We start from the raw sequence: 19,267 nt of genomic DNA, 5'->3' as shown, positions 1-19,267 counted from the left end.
ATGGAATCCGATATAATTGTCGAGGGATTCTGTCAAAGTGTGACTATGCATAATTTAATATATGATAAATTAATTGGAGATGGAGATTCAAGTATAATGAAGAAGTTAACACTTTCTAAACCTTATGCAGATTACGACATAGATGTAAAAAAATAGAATGTATGAACCATATTTTAAGAAACTATTGTAATAGAATTGTAGACATGTCAGCTCGTCGTAAAAGTTCTTCTGGAACTGTAGTCCCGGGGTTTTTAAGGAAAACATTAAAAGATAGAAGGCTTAAATTAAGGTATATTAAGAATATAATATATAATTATACATTTATGTAGCAATATAATATAATACAAGCAATTGTTTTTTTAAAGACTTACTGTTGTCAATATATAATTTATAATGATTATGTTTTTGATAAAACTATGAACTAGGTACATTATACTTTATGTAAGTACGATGTTGTATTTACCTACCTGTTTTGTCAACACAATGCGCGGTGTGACGGTAATAAAATTATTGTTGAACTGTTTACTGATAAAACGAAATAATTACGCGTTCGGGGAACTAACGCACACCAATGATCAGTTATTACACACACACTCACACAGCAATTCTCAATGAATATAACATATTGCCTATACTCAACCCCTAAAAAACGGTCCACTTTCAACCGCCTTAAGCATCAACTACACAGTTGATAAAATATTTTACTGCAGTTCAATGCTATAATATGGAGAGATGCCCAGAGACGCCAGTTGAGCGGGAGCTCCGGCGACGAGTTTATCTCCGATTACTATTCGACACAATATTATTGCACCATCTCCACGGATATTCAACATGTTTAACACGAAGTTGCAAGTGAGTGTTCATTACGTTATCCTATAATCGATGGTTAAGTCCACACGCATTTTGTCCACTTACAATCCAATCCCCCCTCGCAAAATATGGGTACTTTATAAATCCTTTGAATAAAGAATTTAATTATCTCTATTTTTGAATACGAGTATTTATTTTATACTTTATAAATTTATAATTGTTGTCACTTGTCAGCATTCTAATTATTTAGTAGGTGTAAAAAAACTATTTAAGTTCTAAGAACAATACAAATAATTTCATACTCTTGACTTAGGTACAAGTTACAAATTATACGCAATGTCATCGGTGCTTTCTATTACCGCTCGAACATGACCCAATACCGCACATAAAAATAGTATGATACCACACAGATTTATAAAAATATATAGCCTAATTCCGCATACAAAATTATTATTGTATACGATACTTCACAAATTTATTAAATTATTTAAACCTACACAAATTGAAATATAAAAATATTACTCACTGTTTGGAGACACCGGGTTTTAAAAATAATACAAAAATTGAACATTCACGGAAACATGCTCAAATGTATGATCAATCACATAAACAATCGAACTTTTCGAGTAAAAATTAAAAATACATTATCGGATCCGTTCTCAAATCAAAATGGTGTAGTACAAGGCTCATCAATTAGCGTAACACTATTCCTCATCAAAATTAATGAAATAACAACACAAGTCCCTCCACCCACAATTATAAAACTTTTTGCTGAAGATGCACTGATCTACTTTAAAAGAAAAAATGTAAATTCAATTAAAAACCAACTCACACTTGATAAGTTGAGTAAATGGAGCCTCGAAACCGGTTTCTCTTTCTCTCCAAATAAAGCAAAATGTATATTTTTCACCCGTCAAAGAAAAATAATCAAACCAAAAACATCAAGAAAATCTTGTGTATAGTAAAATCATATCAAAAACCAACCAGGTAAAGCCGGTAAATATATCCCATCTCAGACCACTATATGAAATACAGTTTTATTAAAAAAGAAACTGCAATTAATATTATAATTCAAAGCACTGAATTAAAGGTACCCCCGTGGCGATTTAATAGAGATAAAATAAACCTAAGCCTAGCATACCACAACAAAAACGCTAGGTACGGATAAAAACATATATAAAAGCCTTCATTACGAACTACTACAATCGTACTCGGAACACGAACACATATTATATACTGACGCGTCGAAAATCGAGCAGAATTACAAATTACGAACAGGATTAGTCGTGATATCTAATGATATAAATTTATTATAAGGTATACGGAAAAAACCAACTGAAAAAAACAAAAAGAAAAAAAAACCAAAATTATAATATAATCTAAATTGTTGGGATCTATCTTTTTCCTTTATTCTATTACTGTTAATTAATAATAATAATATGTATATTGTTATTATTAAATAATATTAAAAAAAGAAAAATTAATTTATACAATTATGCATTACATTTGAAAAAATGGTTTTTTAAATTTATATTTTAAACTAAAAAAAAAATTAATTTTTAACTTCTAACTTAAGTTACTATTTTCACCAAACTAAGTTAGAAATGAGGTAAATTTCAGAAACTCACTTATATTCTAACTTAGTTACTTTTTATATTAAAGTAACTTAACTTTAACTAGTTGAAAAAAGTGACTAACTTGCCAGCTTTGAAATCGGATAAAAGAAATATATAATTAATTGTATAATATTTGAATGTATAATTAGCTTATACATCGTTTTATAATATTGATAACACAGCATATAAATTGTATATAATATTTTGTGATAATGCTAATTCTACGATTATATTATCACTGGTTTTTTTCAGTTGGTTTTAGATTCTGAGCGAAGCGATGAATGTATTGATTTTACAATGATGTGTGTTTTTTTATTTTTTTTTTGTGTCTTATCACCTTTTAGAACAGTAAAAGTGCTTGGATTTTCGTCAACAGTAACTTTTCTGATAGGAAAGTGAATCTAGTTGGTACTTTGGGGGGGAGGGGGGGTTATTTTTATAACATTTGATATTCACTCGACATCTCATGTAACGATTTTTTTATTTTGTTGTAATTAAAAAACGTATGACTGTAGATATTTGAAAATTTCACTGAATGTTTATATTAGCATTTTCTATACACGATAAAATGTTGAAAATAATTTGACTTTTTTTGAGCTGTTTACGGACATTGTCAGTTTTCAATTTTTTTAGTTTTTTTTTTCTATAAATATCAATAAAAATTTATTTGTTGGGTAAAAAAGCGTGAAAATTTAACATAAGGCTCCTGATATATCGTTCTAATATCAGTTGAAAAATATTAAAAATACATAGGCACAATTTTTTTTATAAGCATTTAAAGTTCAATTGTTGACAAAATTTATCAAATTTATAATTTAATAATTATTTTGTAGTTAAACATTTATAAAATGTTCAACTTTTATATCTAAAGATTGAAAATTGAAAACAAGGCTCCACGTAAATAGGTTATATATAAATTACTTTATTCACAATAATATCATCAAATATACTTGTTTATATCATAGGCTGACTGACCGTTTTTGCTCAGAATCGTTTTTCTTATACAATGATATTATATTATCATTGAATTCAAATTTAACACCATCCATTACAGTGACCCACTTGTAACCTACTGTACAGCAGAGTGACAATCCACTTACCTACTATTTTTATTTTGGTTTTTTTCCGAAATTCAAATTCAAATTATAAATGTACAATTAAAAACCAATGCAGTGCTTTCACCGTAGAAGCCTTAGCGATACTCACGGCCATCCAAAGTACCCATTATACCGACGTTAAGAAATACTTAATAATGTCAGATCAAAGAATAAGACAATTCATCAAGCAATTTAATCAGCATATATAATTTAAACACATCCCAACCAGTTATCAGCCGAATAGTTAATGAACTTAATGAACGCAACAATAATATATCTCTTGCATACGTCCGGGACACGTTGACGTTAGTATATTCGGTAACGAAAAGCTGATTTAAAAGCTAAAGAAACTACAGGTACCACCATTTCTGAAACATCTCCTTACATATCAGACCATGATTTTCGAAATTCTATTAAATTCAATTATATGAATGAATGGCAAATCCTCTGGACTAATTACAATAATAACAAGCTCAGAGAAATCAAGCAAACCCTATTACCGTGACCCAAACCATACGAGATGTCCAAAACATATACGAGGTTGTTTTTGTCCACCTACGAATAGGCCACACCCGTATGACACATATTAGTTATATGAAATTCGAATTTCATGAAATCTAAAATGTGTTTGTTATATTAAAAAAAACTAAAAATAGCATCTATATTGTAGATGTACATAAAGATTAAAGGGTGACCATATTTCTTATTTTTTTAAAATTTTTTTTTAGAGAAGAACGTTGGATTTACGATATAATGAGATGTGGAACGATTGGGACGGCATGGATGAACACCAAACGACGAAAGAGTCCGTACACGGACATTTGGTGTTGTCTTGGAAAAAAATTAATGTACAAGTGAAACAAACTACCCAAAAGTTTTTCCAGCCATCAAAAACTTCCTACAAGCAAATATTACACAACGGTGAATACGAAATGTTAGCTCTTGACTGGTATCGGGATTATATTATTATATACTTACCCCGTCTTTGAATTAGAAAAAAATAGTTAAAAAATGTTGTAACGGCATGGGAATGAAATAGAAGACAGACTAGAAATTCGCTAGGTTTAAACCGGTATGAAAAATAATGGATAATGCGAATTTCTATACTATAAAATAATATAACAATTGCCTAGAACATAGATTTAACTAAGGACATCAGGGTATATTTATATGCTAAGTAACATAGGCGCAAATTGACTAAATTTTTTGGGGGGACTCAAGCCCCCCTCTTCATAGGCCATATTGCTTATTACCACAGAATATAAAAATTAGTACTTATTACTAGATTTTGAACTGGGGGGACTAAGTCCCCCCAAGCCTTCCCCCCCCCTATTTGCGCCAATGCTAAGTAGGTTCAAAAGTACATGTAGCTACCTATGTTTTCAATATTTGTATCGGCGTTGTCGGTTGACCACTCGGCACCCTGCAGTGCCATACCAAACATATCATATTTTTCATCCATATAATCATGTTTTATTTAAAATACCTAGATACCTATTTAAAAATCTAATAAACATATTATATTAATCTTTACAAAAACCTATTTAAAAATTAATATTGTATTATACAAAGATATATTTCGGTGTCTACGAGTTCCTTAAGTTATTGAGATATTTTAACAAAAAATAATATTATTACATAAATTACTAATATAATGAATAGCGATCAAATAAATAAAAAAAAGATTTGTTTTCCTAATTAATAATGTTAAATCGTGTTTAATTTATTTGTTTACATTAACACTAACACCTACGGGAGCAAAAGTACTGTCGTTGATATTAAATTGGGTATACGTATACAAAAATAAAAGTAAAACAACAACAATTTGAATGTCGTATTAATACGTATTGTATTAAAGACGTTGATTATCAGATTATGTAGTTTATAAACAGACTACAGACAGCTAAAATAGTTTATCACAGTGATCTAATACAATTACAATTTTATCAGGGATCAATTTGAATTTACAATTAGAGGGCTAAAAGATTTTATTCATTCTATATCAGTAATTATTTAGGTTTAATAGAATTTCTACTTAAATAGTATAGATATTAGATATGATTAGAACCAAACAAAATTCTGTATATTCTTTTTTTTTATTGGTCTAGAGCGGGGCAACTATATGATCATTAGCTATAATAGTAGGGGTTACGGTTGTAACGGTTGGTATGGTTAGTACATGGTACAGTTGGTTGGCAAGTGTACAATTTTTAAAATTATTCTGTAAAATAAAAAATTTTGTTAGCATTTTTCTCAATCTATTTTTTAAAGTTATTTGATATGGAATTTGTCAGTACAAGAGTGTCTACCCCCCTCCCCCCTATAATATAAACAAATTTTAATACAAAATATATATTTGTTTTTATATTAGAACTTCAGCAGTTCGATGAAATAGGCATGGCAGAGGCCTGAAGAATTACCTATATTGTAAAAAGAAAAAAACACGGGAGAAATAAACATTAAATTACCTATTTGTAAAGAGCGGGTCAACATTTTTTCCCTGTCTATTAAAATATGAAATGACGCTTTAGATTTCCGATTGGGAGGTAAAGTAGTAATCATAAACAGCATTATGGTTTTTACGTATTAAATTACTTCATATACATAATGTTATGATACTATTTCACTGACATTACTGACATCTATTACATTTTTTACATTTATTTTTGGTTTGTCTATTATTTATTGTAAAGTAGCCAGAAGTTATCTTGCAGGGTTCTTAAAAATATGTGTTTTTCGTTTAAGACTTTTAGTATTGGAATATGAACTGTATTTAATTTAATTTGAAAACATAGTATAACTAATGAATAATCATTAATTATTGTTAATAAGAACTATAAATTATAGAACCATAAATTACGTTGGGCAAATAGAGATAATAAAATTGATTGATTGACGCTATTAAACGTTTTAGCTAATAAATAAATTAGAGTTTATTTTATTTCTGTATAATCGATCTCCCCTCCATTAATTGGAGCTTTGCAATATAATATTTCAAAATAATTTTAATTTTTGGTATTTTTTAAAAATTTTATATCTTACTAATATAGACATTTTTGTTCAAGCTATGTCATTGACCAACATTTAAAAACCTAATAATAATAAAAACGTTGAACCTTAATCTTTATATATAATTTTCTTCTAGTCTCATACTTCATAAATTTGGGAATTCTGTCGAGTCTGTTAGATGGGTATGAAATCACATAATATATTTTCTACTGATAACATACTGTAGTTAAGGTTTTAATTATTAAAATTGGTTTTTTATTTAAGTAATAAATTGATTTATGGGAATAGATAAATGTTAGATAGCGGTATTCAAAAGAAATATTGATATCAATAATAATATTATTTTTATTAGAAAATACTCCTTAAATTAAATTAAATTAAAATTTTTATTTATATTATAGTATTATCTTATTTAAATTGTTGAGTAATCTACTACTGTGAGTAGAAAATACACATATTTTGTTATTATTGCTTTTCAATACAAAATAATTTTTTCTCCAAATCACGTATTACTAATTTGATGTTTTGAATGTTTTCAGTTAGTGGAAATGTACAATGTGGAAATCTTCTAGGAATAATGGGTCCAAGGTAATGAATTCATTTTTTTTTATAATTTTATATACCTAAATATTATTTGTTATTTATATTATATAATCTTTTTATTTAGTGGTTCTGGAAAAACTACATTGATGGCCACCATAAGTCACCGAACTAAAGGTTTGTATTTATATAAGGTGTTTCTGTACAAGTAAATTTATATTTTTATCCTTAATTGATTATTGTTTATTTTTTTTTAGGGAATTTCGAAGGAGAATTATTGCTTAACGGACAACCAATATCTGAAGAAGTCATGATTAAGATATCTGGTTTTGTTCCGCAACACGATATCAGTTTTGATCAGTTGACAGCATTAGAACACTTGTCTCTGATGGTACTAAAATAGCATTTTGTAATATTTTATAATACTTAATTTTTACTTTATGTTTATCATGCTATTTCAAGGCCAATTTGAAAGTTTCTCGCAAAACAACCAAAATGGAGTTGAAAGAACACATCGATAAAATAATTACCACGTTGGGTATGAGTAAGTTCTTGGATACGAAAATATCGTTTTTGTCTGGAGGAGAACGGAAAAAAATTGCTCTCGCAGTTCAACTATTAAACGATCCGCCAATATTGTTTTGTGATGAAATAACAACAGGTCTGGACAGTTACTCAGCCGCGCACATTGTGAACACTTTAAAAGCTATCGCACGAATGGGTAAAATTGTGATATGCACCATTCATCAACCGGCGTCTGGTGTATTCGGAAAATTCGATGAAGTAATATTGCTATCGAATGGACGGTTAGCATATCAAGGTCCTGTTACTATGGTCAATCAGTTATTTAAAAAGTACGAATACATCAACTTAGTATATTACGATAACATCAGTGCACAACTTGGGGAGAGGGTGCAGGGGGACGGAGTACCCCAACTAATTTTTAAGAAATAATAGCGTACTCCTACTATTATTTTCAAGGATACGCGAGATACCATCATAATATTCGTCTTATGAATTATTTCATATCTACGGATTCATAAATTTGTTAATAATAATTTATTAATATTGACTAATTGTTATTAAACTATTAATTTATTTACTGTTATTATCCTTTTGATTTTTTAAGTTTGTTATTAGTTATAACTGTAATATATATATAATAGGTACAGTGAATACCTATGTCTGGGGGTCTGGGGGATAAGCCCACATGGTTCAATAACATTTGACAAGTCCATCACACGCTCTTTTGTGAAAAGTAAACATAGTACCCCTAATTTAATTATGCCTAGTCGAGCACTGGATAACATATAATATTAAAAATAAATGTGTATAATATATTAATATTATGATTTAGGTTCAATTATGAATGCCCAGATATGTTCAATGAAGCTGACTTTGTGATGTCTATTCTTAATTCTGAAAATGAAAAAGTGAAAGAAAATGTAATAAAAATGTGCAAGATAACTTCAACGGACCAACAAACGAAGCTCAATTATGATTTATTTAATAATCAGGTAAACAGGATTAAATAGCTTAAAAAATAAGTTTGTGATATAATAATATCTTTATAAGAATAATTTACAATGCACATATTTACAATATTTTCAGACTCAATTTGATACTCAACATTTAGAAGCGTTAGAAACGTAAGTAAACCTGATTCTTTATTAAAATGTATTTTAAAACCTAAAAAATGTATTAAGATTATATTATATTTATAATGCATTAAGTCGTGTGTATTATAATATTAATAAGAAATAAATATTTTGGATTGCAGATAATATTAAAGATATATAAGCAAAAATAAAAAAGATTATGATTTTATTATTTTTTTATTTAGACTAAAACCAACATGGCTAACACAGTTCAGTTTGATTTTGAATAGATCCATCAAATGCTTTGTAAGAAATTATAAGAAAAATCTAATGGAACTGGGAACTATTTGGGTAATTACTATAAATTGAAGTTTTCATTAATATTACATTTTTAAAAACATTTGTTTTATATTTTTTTAACTGTGTATTAATGTTTTAAATAAAATTAATATCATTTATATAATGTTTTATATTATATATTATACAGTATGAAAATATAATAATTTTGTAAGATGAAAGTAGATTAATAAAGTTATAAAAAATGTAATTACTTTGAAAAAGTATAATTTTAAATAATTTTCTAAATATTTAATTAGGCACGATTAAATTATGATTTTTATGACGAAGTTCTATATTTCTTTGATATTTATTTTGAAAACGATTTAAAATTTCTTCTAATTCTACATTAATATTCTTATGTACACTGAGTGCATATGTTTTCTTCGCAAGAATTAAAAATAAAAGTTTAGCGTAAAGCCACATTATAATATTATTAAAATTTGGAAATTTGTGTTTGATAAAATTGGATATTTATAATAAAATAAAATAATGAGTTTTGTAATTTAAATAAAAGAAAAATGGTAATGAGCGTGATTGGTAAATTTCTCTGTATGTAACCAACATAATATCAAACAATAATATGACTAAATGGAAACAAGTACAAAATTTATTTTAATTCGTTATACTTTGTTTGGACACAATTCGAATCAACCTCCGATAACCTATACATATGCAACTAGGATGTACCAATATTTTTATTCTTTTTTGGATGCATCCGTTTAAAAATATATATATATTATTTGCTAAAACTTACTTAGGATATTTTTTATCTGAGATAAAAGAGAAAACACTAAAGCATAGTTATTTATAGATTTAAAATTTATGTTTACAAATAGATGGTTATTTTTCCTCAATAATTCCAGTCTAGAAACAAAATATTTTATATAGGACAAGTGCAATTGGAATTAACTAAAAGTTCTCAGAGATAAATATGGGAACGTTTGTAATAAATATTAGTCTAGTTTAGGGTTTTCAGTATTTTTACAATTTTATTTTATGATACATATTACAAAGGTAACCTAAACATATTTTTTTCTCAAATATGTTTGGTACATTTTTTAAATGCTCTATTTTTTTAATGTTTATTATGTTTATAGTTTATAGGTATTATTCTTTCTGCTCCATTTTATAATCTGCAGATCGATACCAAAGCAGTACAAAATTGGGAAGGTTTTTGGTTCTTATTTGTCATTAGCTTTCTGTACAACTTCAGTTATTCTGGTATCGCAACATACCAAGTAAAATTTTCAATTGTCCACCGAGATGTTTACAATAAAGTATATCCATTGAGTGCATATTACATCTCTGAATTGATGATAGTGGTATGCAACGTGATAAATGTGCATTCATTACATAACAACAAAATTATAAAAATATTTATCTTATAGGTTTTATGGATCATGGTAAAAACGCTATTTTACTGTTTATCTGCGTTTTGGATTGTTGGTGCTGATTGGAGTAGCTTGCAGTTATTGGTGTTTTATTTATTAGCATTTACAGCCTTTTCATATGGTAATTATACGCTTGACTTATCAATAAGTTTTAATGAAAAAATGAAAAATGGTACAAACTATTAGTAACTAATAGTAAGATATTTTCACACATAGTTGAATGTGAATATAAAATAAAATTTTGATAATTGTACAACTTGAAGTATAAATTACTAACAATAATAATTTATAATACTAATAAAAATAGGTGGGCAAGTGAGTGTCTCTCTGCAGTACAGTAGGTTACAAGTGGTTCACTGTAATGGATTGTATTAAATTTGAATTCAATGATATATTAACATTGTATTAGAAAACCAATTCTGAACGAAGACGGTCAGTCAGCCTATGATATTACTATGTATATTTGATATTATTGTGTATATTATAACCTATTTATGGTGAAACGGGTTTTAAATATTTTAATCCTTAGCTATAATGTTGAACATTTTATAAAATTTTAACTACTGAATAATTTGTAAGCTTTCAATTTGTTATTTTTCGTCAAAATTATAGCTTAAAATGCTTATAAAAAAATTTGTGCCTATTTACTTTTAAAATTTTCATCTGCTATTGTAACAATATATCAGGAGCCTTGTATTACATTTGCACGCTTTTTGGCCCATCAAATAAAATTTTATTGAGAATTATAAAAATAAAAAACTATTGCATATTGAATTGCTTGTTTATAGCTCAAAAAAAGTTAACACAATACAAAATTGTATGGTGTATATAAAATTAATATATAAACGTTCAGTGAAATTTTCATGTTATTACAGTTATTAGTTTTTGATTTACAACAAAATAAGAAAATCGCTACTTGAGAAATCGAGTGTTGTAAAAATCTAATGTTGTAAAAATATAAACTTCAAACAGTCATAAAAATTTAATTTGACTTTCTTGTAGACATTTATTTTTCAAATCTTAGATTTAAAAAGAAAAATTTGTACGGATTTATAATATTCAAAATAATTTGCTAATTTTCGTGATTTTATGTACCTATTTTAAGATTTGAACTTTAAAGCGTATAAAGAAAATTGTGACTATGAATTTTTAATATTTTTTAATATCGTTGTAACAATTTATTAGGAGCCTTGTGTTAAATTTTCAAACTTTTTTACCCAGCAAATAAATTTTTATTGAAATTCAAACAAAAAAAAACTAAAAAAATTTGAAACTGAAAATGTTCGTTAACAATTTAAAACAAATTAAAATGTTTTGAAAATGTATAGAAAATAATATAAAACACCGCTGAAAATTTCATGTATCTACTGTCATTTGTTTTAGAGTTATACCAAAACCAAAATCGATTTTGTCGAAAACCGATTTTGCGTAAAATTTCCCGTTTTTCCTTAATTTGTATGTTGTTTTTCCCCGCGCTTTAAAAAACTATTGGGAAAATAAATTTTTGACCTTTCGAATGTACCAACTAGATTCATTTTCCCATCGAACAAGATACTGTTGAAGAAAATCCAAGCCGTTCTACTGCCCCAAACGGTAGCGACAGACACACAAAAAAAAAATCATCCATCATTGTAAAATCAATGAATTTATTGCTCCGCTCAGAATCTAAAATATATATTCTATTATACTTATAAGTTATAAGGTATCAATAATTATTATGTTGATATTATTGTTATTTCAGGAAGTTTTTTGTCAGCCTATTTTGTTCGTCTAGAAAACACTATGATATTTGCAACAATATACGATTTCTTGACGTTGACTCTCAGTGGTGCTTATTTATCATTTATGTAAGTTGAATCCCAGCCGATAATATTTACTTAAAGCTAATATATATTTAAACTCAAAATTAGGTCATTACCAAAAGCGATATATTCTCTAAGATACTTTTCGCTATTCTTCCTTGGTTGTGAAATAGTTTCAGTTTTATTTTGGGACAAAATTAAAGTTTTACGTGAGTATATTTAACTGATAATTTAGGACTCAGGTTTAGGTAACTTCTTCTTAATAATAATTTTTGTGTATTTTATGTAGCATGTGTTGATGTTACTAATTGTTTGGATAGCGGAAAAGCAGTGTTAAGAAAATATGGCTATATAAGTAGTGAAATATATTCAGACATGTTGATATTAGTTATATTTAGCCTATTAGCAAATATATTTGGTTACTTTAATGTTCTTAAAAAAATGAAAAAACCACCAGCCTATTAAAATGTAAATGTTTTCATAAATATAATAAATATATATAAATATATAAATGTAATTAATTATAATTATTATGTAATATCAAACGAAATATACAATTATTATAAACATTTATAGGAATTATTATACTTTCATCATCTAAATAATTTTTACTTGTATATATTCGATATTATACAAATGTTGTTAATAAATGGAACCATGCTTAATTTTGTAAAAACGTTTTTAGTATAGATTATAGTTTAATAGAAATTATTTTATTTAACGCAGAAATAATATAAAATTTGTATGTCGGTTTTATGATTCCAACATTTAACTGAAATAACTTATATTATGTATAAACTAGGTATAAATTAATAAAGGTAAGTACTAAGTAGTATATGTGATGTATTCGTATATATCAATAATCATATACATTGTGTTTAATAAATATAGATCATTATTATTATTATTATTATCAGTATTATCATCAAGTCAAATTTATTGTAGATTTTATAGTATTGTGTTATTTTTTTATAATTTTTTAGAAAATTATGCACTGGGATGATATTCGTGCGTCGGGGTATCTTTTTTTTTCCGCAGAATAATAAATAATTATATATTAGACATTAGTTATATAATAGACAATATTTATTGTTTACGTACGAAAAATATTTAAAATTAGATAGTCAGAAAAGTTCTTCTATCAGTAGTTTCGGTAGGTAATGCATCTTGTAATCAATTGGTTGCCCATCACTCATCAGTAATTCGTTTTGCTTCTTAAAATTCAAAAACATTTAACTTGCATGCACTCCTGTCTCTCTTCCCAAATGTTTTTTAAACGTTTTAATGTTGATTATTTTTTTATTGCATAGGCTGTCCTAGGATTTTATTTGAGGTGCAGCATACTGCATAGATGGCTTATTTTCAAATGTTAGGGGTATCGGGGATGTGTACGAAGTTCGATTTACTGAGTATCAATGATCCATAATTTACTTTAGATTATTATATATAATTGTTGAAACTAGTCTAAAAAGTAATTTCCTTTCCTTCCGCCGGAGGACCCCGTTTGTTGCGTAGATAGGTGAATAATCGAAAATATAACTAGACGCCCGACCTCCCGTGTTAGTTGTGAGTACCGATTTTGGAGACACTTAGATACAGATACATTTAGAATAATTACTTAAAATGGATATTGGCTTGTAGTTGTTCATATTTGTTTTATCCCCACTCTTAAATATAGGTTTAATATCCGCTATTTTTAGTTTATCTGGGAAAATACATCGCTTTAGACTTAAATTATATATGAAAGCAAGGGGATCCACTATGTATTTGCTTATGTGTTTTAGGATTTTCACGGTCACTCCACCCAAACCCGCTGCCGTGTCATCTTTAAGACTATTTATAATAATAAGTATATCTGAAGATTCAATTGTATTTGAAAAAATTTCATTAAAAGAAATATTTTTAAGTTCGTGGTATTTTTTTGTAGTAGGTGATTTATTTGTTATATTTTTTGCAATATTAATGAAAAAATTATTAAACATATTGGACGCGGTTATGATGGGATAATTTTTAGTGTGTATTTCATGTTCATTAAGTTTTATTTTGATAATTTCATTATCACTTATACATTTAGATCCGGTAATTTCATTTATTAGTTTCCAGGTTAATTAAGCGTTCGAGTTAACATTTTTAAATTTTGTTTGGTAAAATTTCTCTTTTGCTAGTCTTATAGTTTTTGTGAAATTATTTTTGAATTTCTTATAATGTAAGTTTAACTGTATATTATTAGGGTGTTTTTTACACTTCATTGAGAGATACTGTTTGTGTCGGGCCGAGATTAACAAACCTTTTGTCATCCAATCTTTTAGTCGCTTATTCTTAGCATTCATTAATACAGTAGTTGTTGATTTAGTGATTGCATTTTGAATTATATTTTCAAAGGCATTATAGCATTTATTGACATCTCTGAATTCATTATACACTTCATGCCATTTTTCATTAAGTAAATTAGATACAATTTTATTATAATCAATAATGTTAAACCTTTTGTCCTTATTATCTACTTTGGCATTGTTTGGTATAGAAACACATATTGTACAGTGATCTGTGATATCTGATAGTATCACACCCGAATTAGTATAACTCATTTGGTTTTCGTTACAATTAATAAATATGTGGTCTAGACACGAATGATCAAAACCCGCAGGTAATCTAGTATAGTAGTATAAACATTTATGAAAGATATGAAACCACATTCAGACAGTAGATTTAGATATTTATTATTTTTTTTTTCTTGAACACCAACAATATTGATATTCATGTCTCCTGCAATAACGGTTATCGTGTTACTATAATTATTTTCTTTAATGAGGTCACTTAATGTTTCGATAAAGACATCATTATCAGTATTGGGTGACCTATATACACATAGTAAGTTAATTGGAAAAACTGTATTGGGAAAGTGTAATTTAACTATATTTGAGTCAACGAAATTATATTCGAAAAATTCTAAGCTCAGGTAATGTTTGACAAAAACCATTACACCATCATTTTGATTTCTCTTTATGGATGAAAATAACAAGCTATAGCCATCTATTGCATAGTTACAACATAATACATTATGCCAGGTTTCAGTAAGAATAATTATATCAATATCATTAAAATTTTTATCATTTCCCAAAAACAAAAGGAGCTCATCAAAGTGAGCATTAACACTTCTTATATTACAACATAATATTATATTAAGGTAGTTGCTGTTGATATTATTTAAACATACATATCATTAAATGATTCGTAATAATTTGTTTTATAATTCAAGTATCCCTTACATAAATTTTCCATTACAAATTTTTTTTTTTTTTTGAGTGCGTGTATATTAGGTAGAGCAAATTAAGTTAATTTTGTTAGAGACAGTTCACTGTCGACTAGAAATGCTTTCGAGTTATCATTTTTTTTTTTATAAGTAGCTTTGTATCTTTAAACCAAACATATCTATATCCCGATTCACGAGCAAATGTTTTAGTTTTAAAGAATAAATTTCTGTTAAACTGAGTTAAGTTATCATTTACATAAATAGCATTATTTTTCCACTCAGCATCAACATTACTACCTGTCAGCTTGGTTTTCTTGGATAGGTCAATCATTTCTCTTTTGTTTTGTTTCATAGTTAACTCCGCAACGATTTTACTTGGCCGTGTATTGAGTTTTGAGTGAACACGAAACGCATTTACAACTTCGATTTCCAATTTTAGAGATGTACCAATTTTTTCCACTGTTTTCTTGCAATTTTCATTATTTATTTCAGGAACACCAATAATTTCCACAAAGTTATCGAGAGCTTTTTGTTCTAAATTATTCATTCTTTTTTGCAAAAAATTAAGATCATTACGCAGATTATTATTTTGCTTCTTTAATATTCTATTTTCTTCCCTCATAGTGTTAACTGATTTCACAAGTTCTTGTATTTGACTACCAAATGTATCGAACTTATACTATATATTTATTAATTTTCAGATAAAATATTTAGAGAATTCATTTGATAAAGAATTCCAGAAAGAAGAAATTGTTTATTTGACCAGTGATAGTTTGAATGTCTTAGAAAGTATAAATGAAAACAAAGTGTACATAATTGGTGGTCTGGTTAATCACAAATCTTGCAAAGTATAGTTGCCTTACATTATGTAATCTTTGTAACAATATAAACATATTTATTTTTCTAGGGTGTAGGTCTGAAAGTAGCAAATGATCTAGGTATAGCTCATGCTCGATTGCCAATCGATGAACATATCAACATGAAAACTAGAAAAATGCAAACTAGAACAATTTTAACTATAAATCATGGTAATTTCATACAATATTTTATTGAAAAAAATCGAGCTATGTATAGTTATTGTCCCTATTGGTATTTACACTAAAAAAATATCAAAATAAAATCAATAGAAAAATCTTGGAAAGTTGATCTGCTTTATAGTACATTTTGAGTATACCTCATCATTGAGACTATTAGATTACTGTAAAAGTGGCAATTTTGATCAAACATTAAAATGTAACCTTCCCTTATCAAAATGTACCTCAAATTAGAGCAACAGACATAAAATAAATGGTCGGGCAGTGGGATATATCGCCATATCGCCCCCTAAAACTGCCACTCTACTATAATGGATATGTTAAATTTGAATTCAATAATAAATCATAACACACAAAAAACAATACTATGTTTGTTTTTCATGAATGTTCAAGCTTTAGGTATTAAAATTAATAAATTAATTCATATTTTACTACAACAATAATTTTGAAATGTTTGTGATTCTCACAAATCTTAACCAAAGTTTGAACTACAAACATTTATAAAATAATTTCAACATGCAATTTCCATATTTTAAATTTTTTTAAGAACTTGTGAGTAACTTTAGGAAGATGTACCAACTAGATACAATTTTCTACCAAAAAATCTATAATTTAATAATAAATATCATGCATAATTGGAAAAACAATATATTCATCATTTAGAATCTAATTATATAGAGCCTGGAAAGTGTAATGAAAGTTAATCTTTTTCAGTTTTTGAAATAATTTCAAAAATGGTGTCTAGAATGTCTTGGAAAGATGCAATAATTGGTACATTGCAAAAAAGAAAAATGTTCTCAGTCATAGACGAAATAGACCTATTGGAATATGAAAATTGTTCTCCAGAATATAAACCAAAAAAAAAAATTGAATATCCAGAAAGCAGAAAAAAATGAAAATGTTTCAGTTGAAAATATAATAGAGCAAAATGTTTCAGTTGAAAATATAAAAGAACAAAATGTTTCAGTTGAAAACTAAATAAATATATTATTTTAAATAAAGTTATTGCGTAATCATTAAAAAAAAAACAACATGGAAATCACTGAATGCACATCACTGTAATGGATGCATTGAATTTTGTTTTAATGATAAATCATTGTGTATGAATAATGATTCTGAGAGAAGACTGCCTTTGTTTTTAAAGATATTTTATAATTAATTTATATTACTATTAACATTGATTATATCATACACATTATGATACACATTAGTAATGTGACATTACTATTATAATATACATAGTAATGGTATGTATAATCATTATTCATTAATCAATGCAGGAAGCATTTTAAGTTCAAATCTTAACAAAATACTGAAAATTAGCAAATTAATTTGATTTAAGATTATATACGATGACTTACAGATGCAACTAGGATGTGACAATATTTTTTATTCTTTTTTAGACGCATCCATTTAAAAAAAGGTGGGCAAGTGGATATCGCTCTGCTGTAAACTAGCTGGTTGCAAGTGTGTCATTGTATAATGGATGTTATTAAATTTGAATTCAATGATATAATATTATTGTATATAAAAAATGATTCTAAGCGGTGACGGTTTGTTAGTGTGGATATTTTATACTACCTATATTTATATTATTACAACTGTGTTTTTATATTTTTGAGATTTTTTGGTTACAGAATAACCTATTTACGTGGAACCTTGATTTAAATTTTCAATCTTTAGGTATAAAAGTTGAACATTTTATACATTTTTAACTACGAAATTATTATTAAATTTAAAATTTGATAAATGTTGTCAAAATTTGAACTTTAAATGCTTATAAAAAAAATTGTGCCAATGTATTTTTAATATTTTTCAATTGCTATTGCAAAAATATACCAGGAGCATTGTATTCAATTTTCACGCTTTTTCGTCTAACAAATACAATTTTATTGATATTTATAAGAAAAAAAATAAAAAATTGAAAACTGACAATATCCGTAAACTGCTCGAAAAGAATCAAATATTTTCAAAATGTTATGGTGTATAGAAAATGAAAATAACAACATTCAGTGAATTTTTCATGTATCTACAGTTATTCGTTTTTGAATAATAACAAAATAACAAAATCGCTACCTACACGAGAAATCGAGTGAATATCCTATGTTGTAAAAAGATGAACTTCAATCACTCATAAAAATGTAATGTGATTCAGTGACGTATTTAGGAATTTGTCATGGGGAGGGTGGGTCCAGATAATTTTCAGAAAACAGAGCCGTGGGGCAAAGCCCGCCATACCACCCAATTACTCTTTATTAAATAAATATACCATATTTAAAAAACGATATAATATTTTTGAGTTTTTAATTATTAAATAATATGTACAAAACAAATTTTAAAAAAGCGGGTAAGTGGATGTCGCTCTGCTGTACAGTAGGTTACAAGTGGGTCAATGTATAATGGATTGTATTAAACTTGAATTCAATGATATAGTATCATTGAATAAGAAAAACGATTCTGAGCGGAGACGGTTTGTCAGTTTGGATATTTTATTGTTATTATTTATTATAGTGCTGTAAATTGAATTAATATTGAAATATTTTTTTTTATTCGTTTACATGGTGATATACAAAGCGTTAGAAATTAAAATACCATTTTTAGGCGATTTTCGTATTTTTTTGGTGGTTTTTCCCGTGGCATTAAATAACTATTGAGAAAATCAAAAATTGACCTCCTTAAAGTACCATCTTGATCCAATTTGCTAAAAGATAAGGTACTATGTATTGAAATCGAAGCACTCCTTCTGTTAGAAATTTTGTATAGAGGATAAAAAACAAA

General features: G+C 27.0%; 1 protein-coding gene and 1 pseudogene across 1 annotated transcript; both read left to right on the top strand.

The window, feature by feature from the left end:
• The first annotated feature begins 735 nt into the window (after window positions 1–735).
• LOC132941000 (protein scarlet-like) lies at window positions 736–12,871 on the top strand. The gene is made up of 14 exons (XM_061008846.1): window positions 736–852; window positions 4,252–4,444; window positions 7,072–7,120; window positions 7,200–7,249; window positions 7,330–7,463; window positions 7,535–7,926; window positions 8,430–8,589; window positions 8,684–8,721; window positions 8,916–9,021; window positions 10,107–10,331; window positions 10,398–10,521; window positions 12,142–12,247; window positions 12,311–12,411; window positions 12,492–12,871. Exons 1-14 carry the CDS (start codon window positions 832–834, stop codon window positions 12,665–12,667), a joined length of 1,875 nt encoding a protein of 624 aa, XP_060864829.1. The 5' UTR covers window positions 736–831; the 3' UTR covers window positions 12,668–12,871.
• A 2,392-nt stretch (window positions 12,872–15,263) lies between these two features.
• Window positions 15,264–17,467, top strand: LOC132940606 (tRNA methyltransferase 10 homolog A-like; annotated as a pseudogene).
• The last annotated feature ends 1,800 nt before the right edge of the window (window positions 17,468–19,267 follow it).

This window comes from Metopolophium dirhodum, chromosome 3, assembly GCF_019925205.1.
Source record: "Metopolophium dirhodum isolate CAU chromosome 3, ASM1992520v1, whole genome shotgun sequence".
Taxonomy (NCBI): domain Eukaryota; kingdom Metazoa; phylum Arthropoda; class Insecta; order Hemiptera; family Aphididae; genus Metopolophium; species Metopolophium dirhodum.
This window is presented reverse-complemented; position numbering and strand designations above follow the sequence as displayed.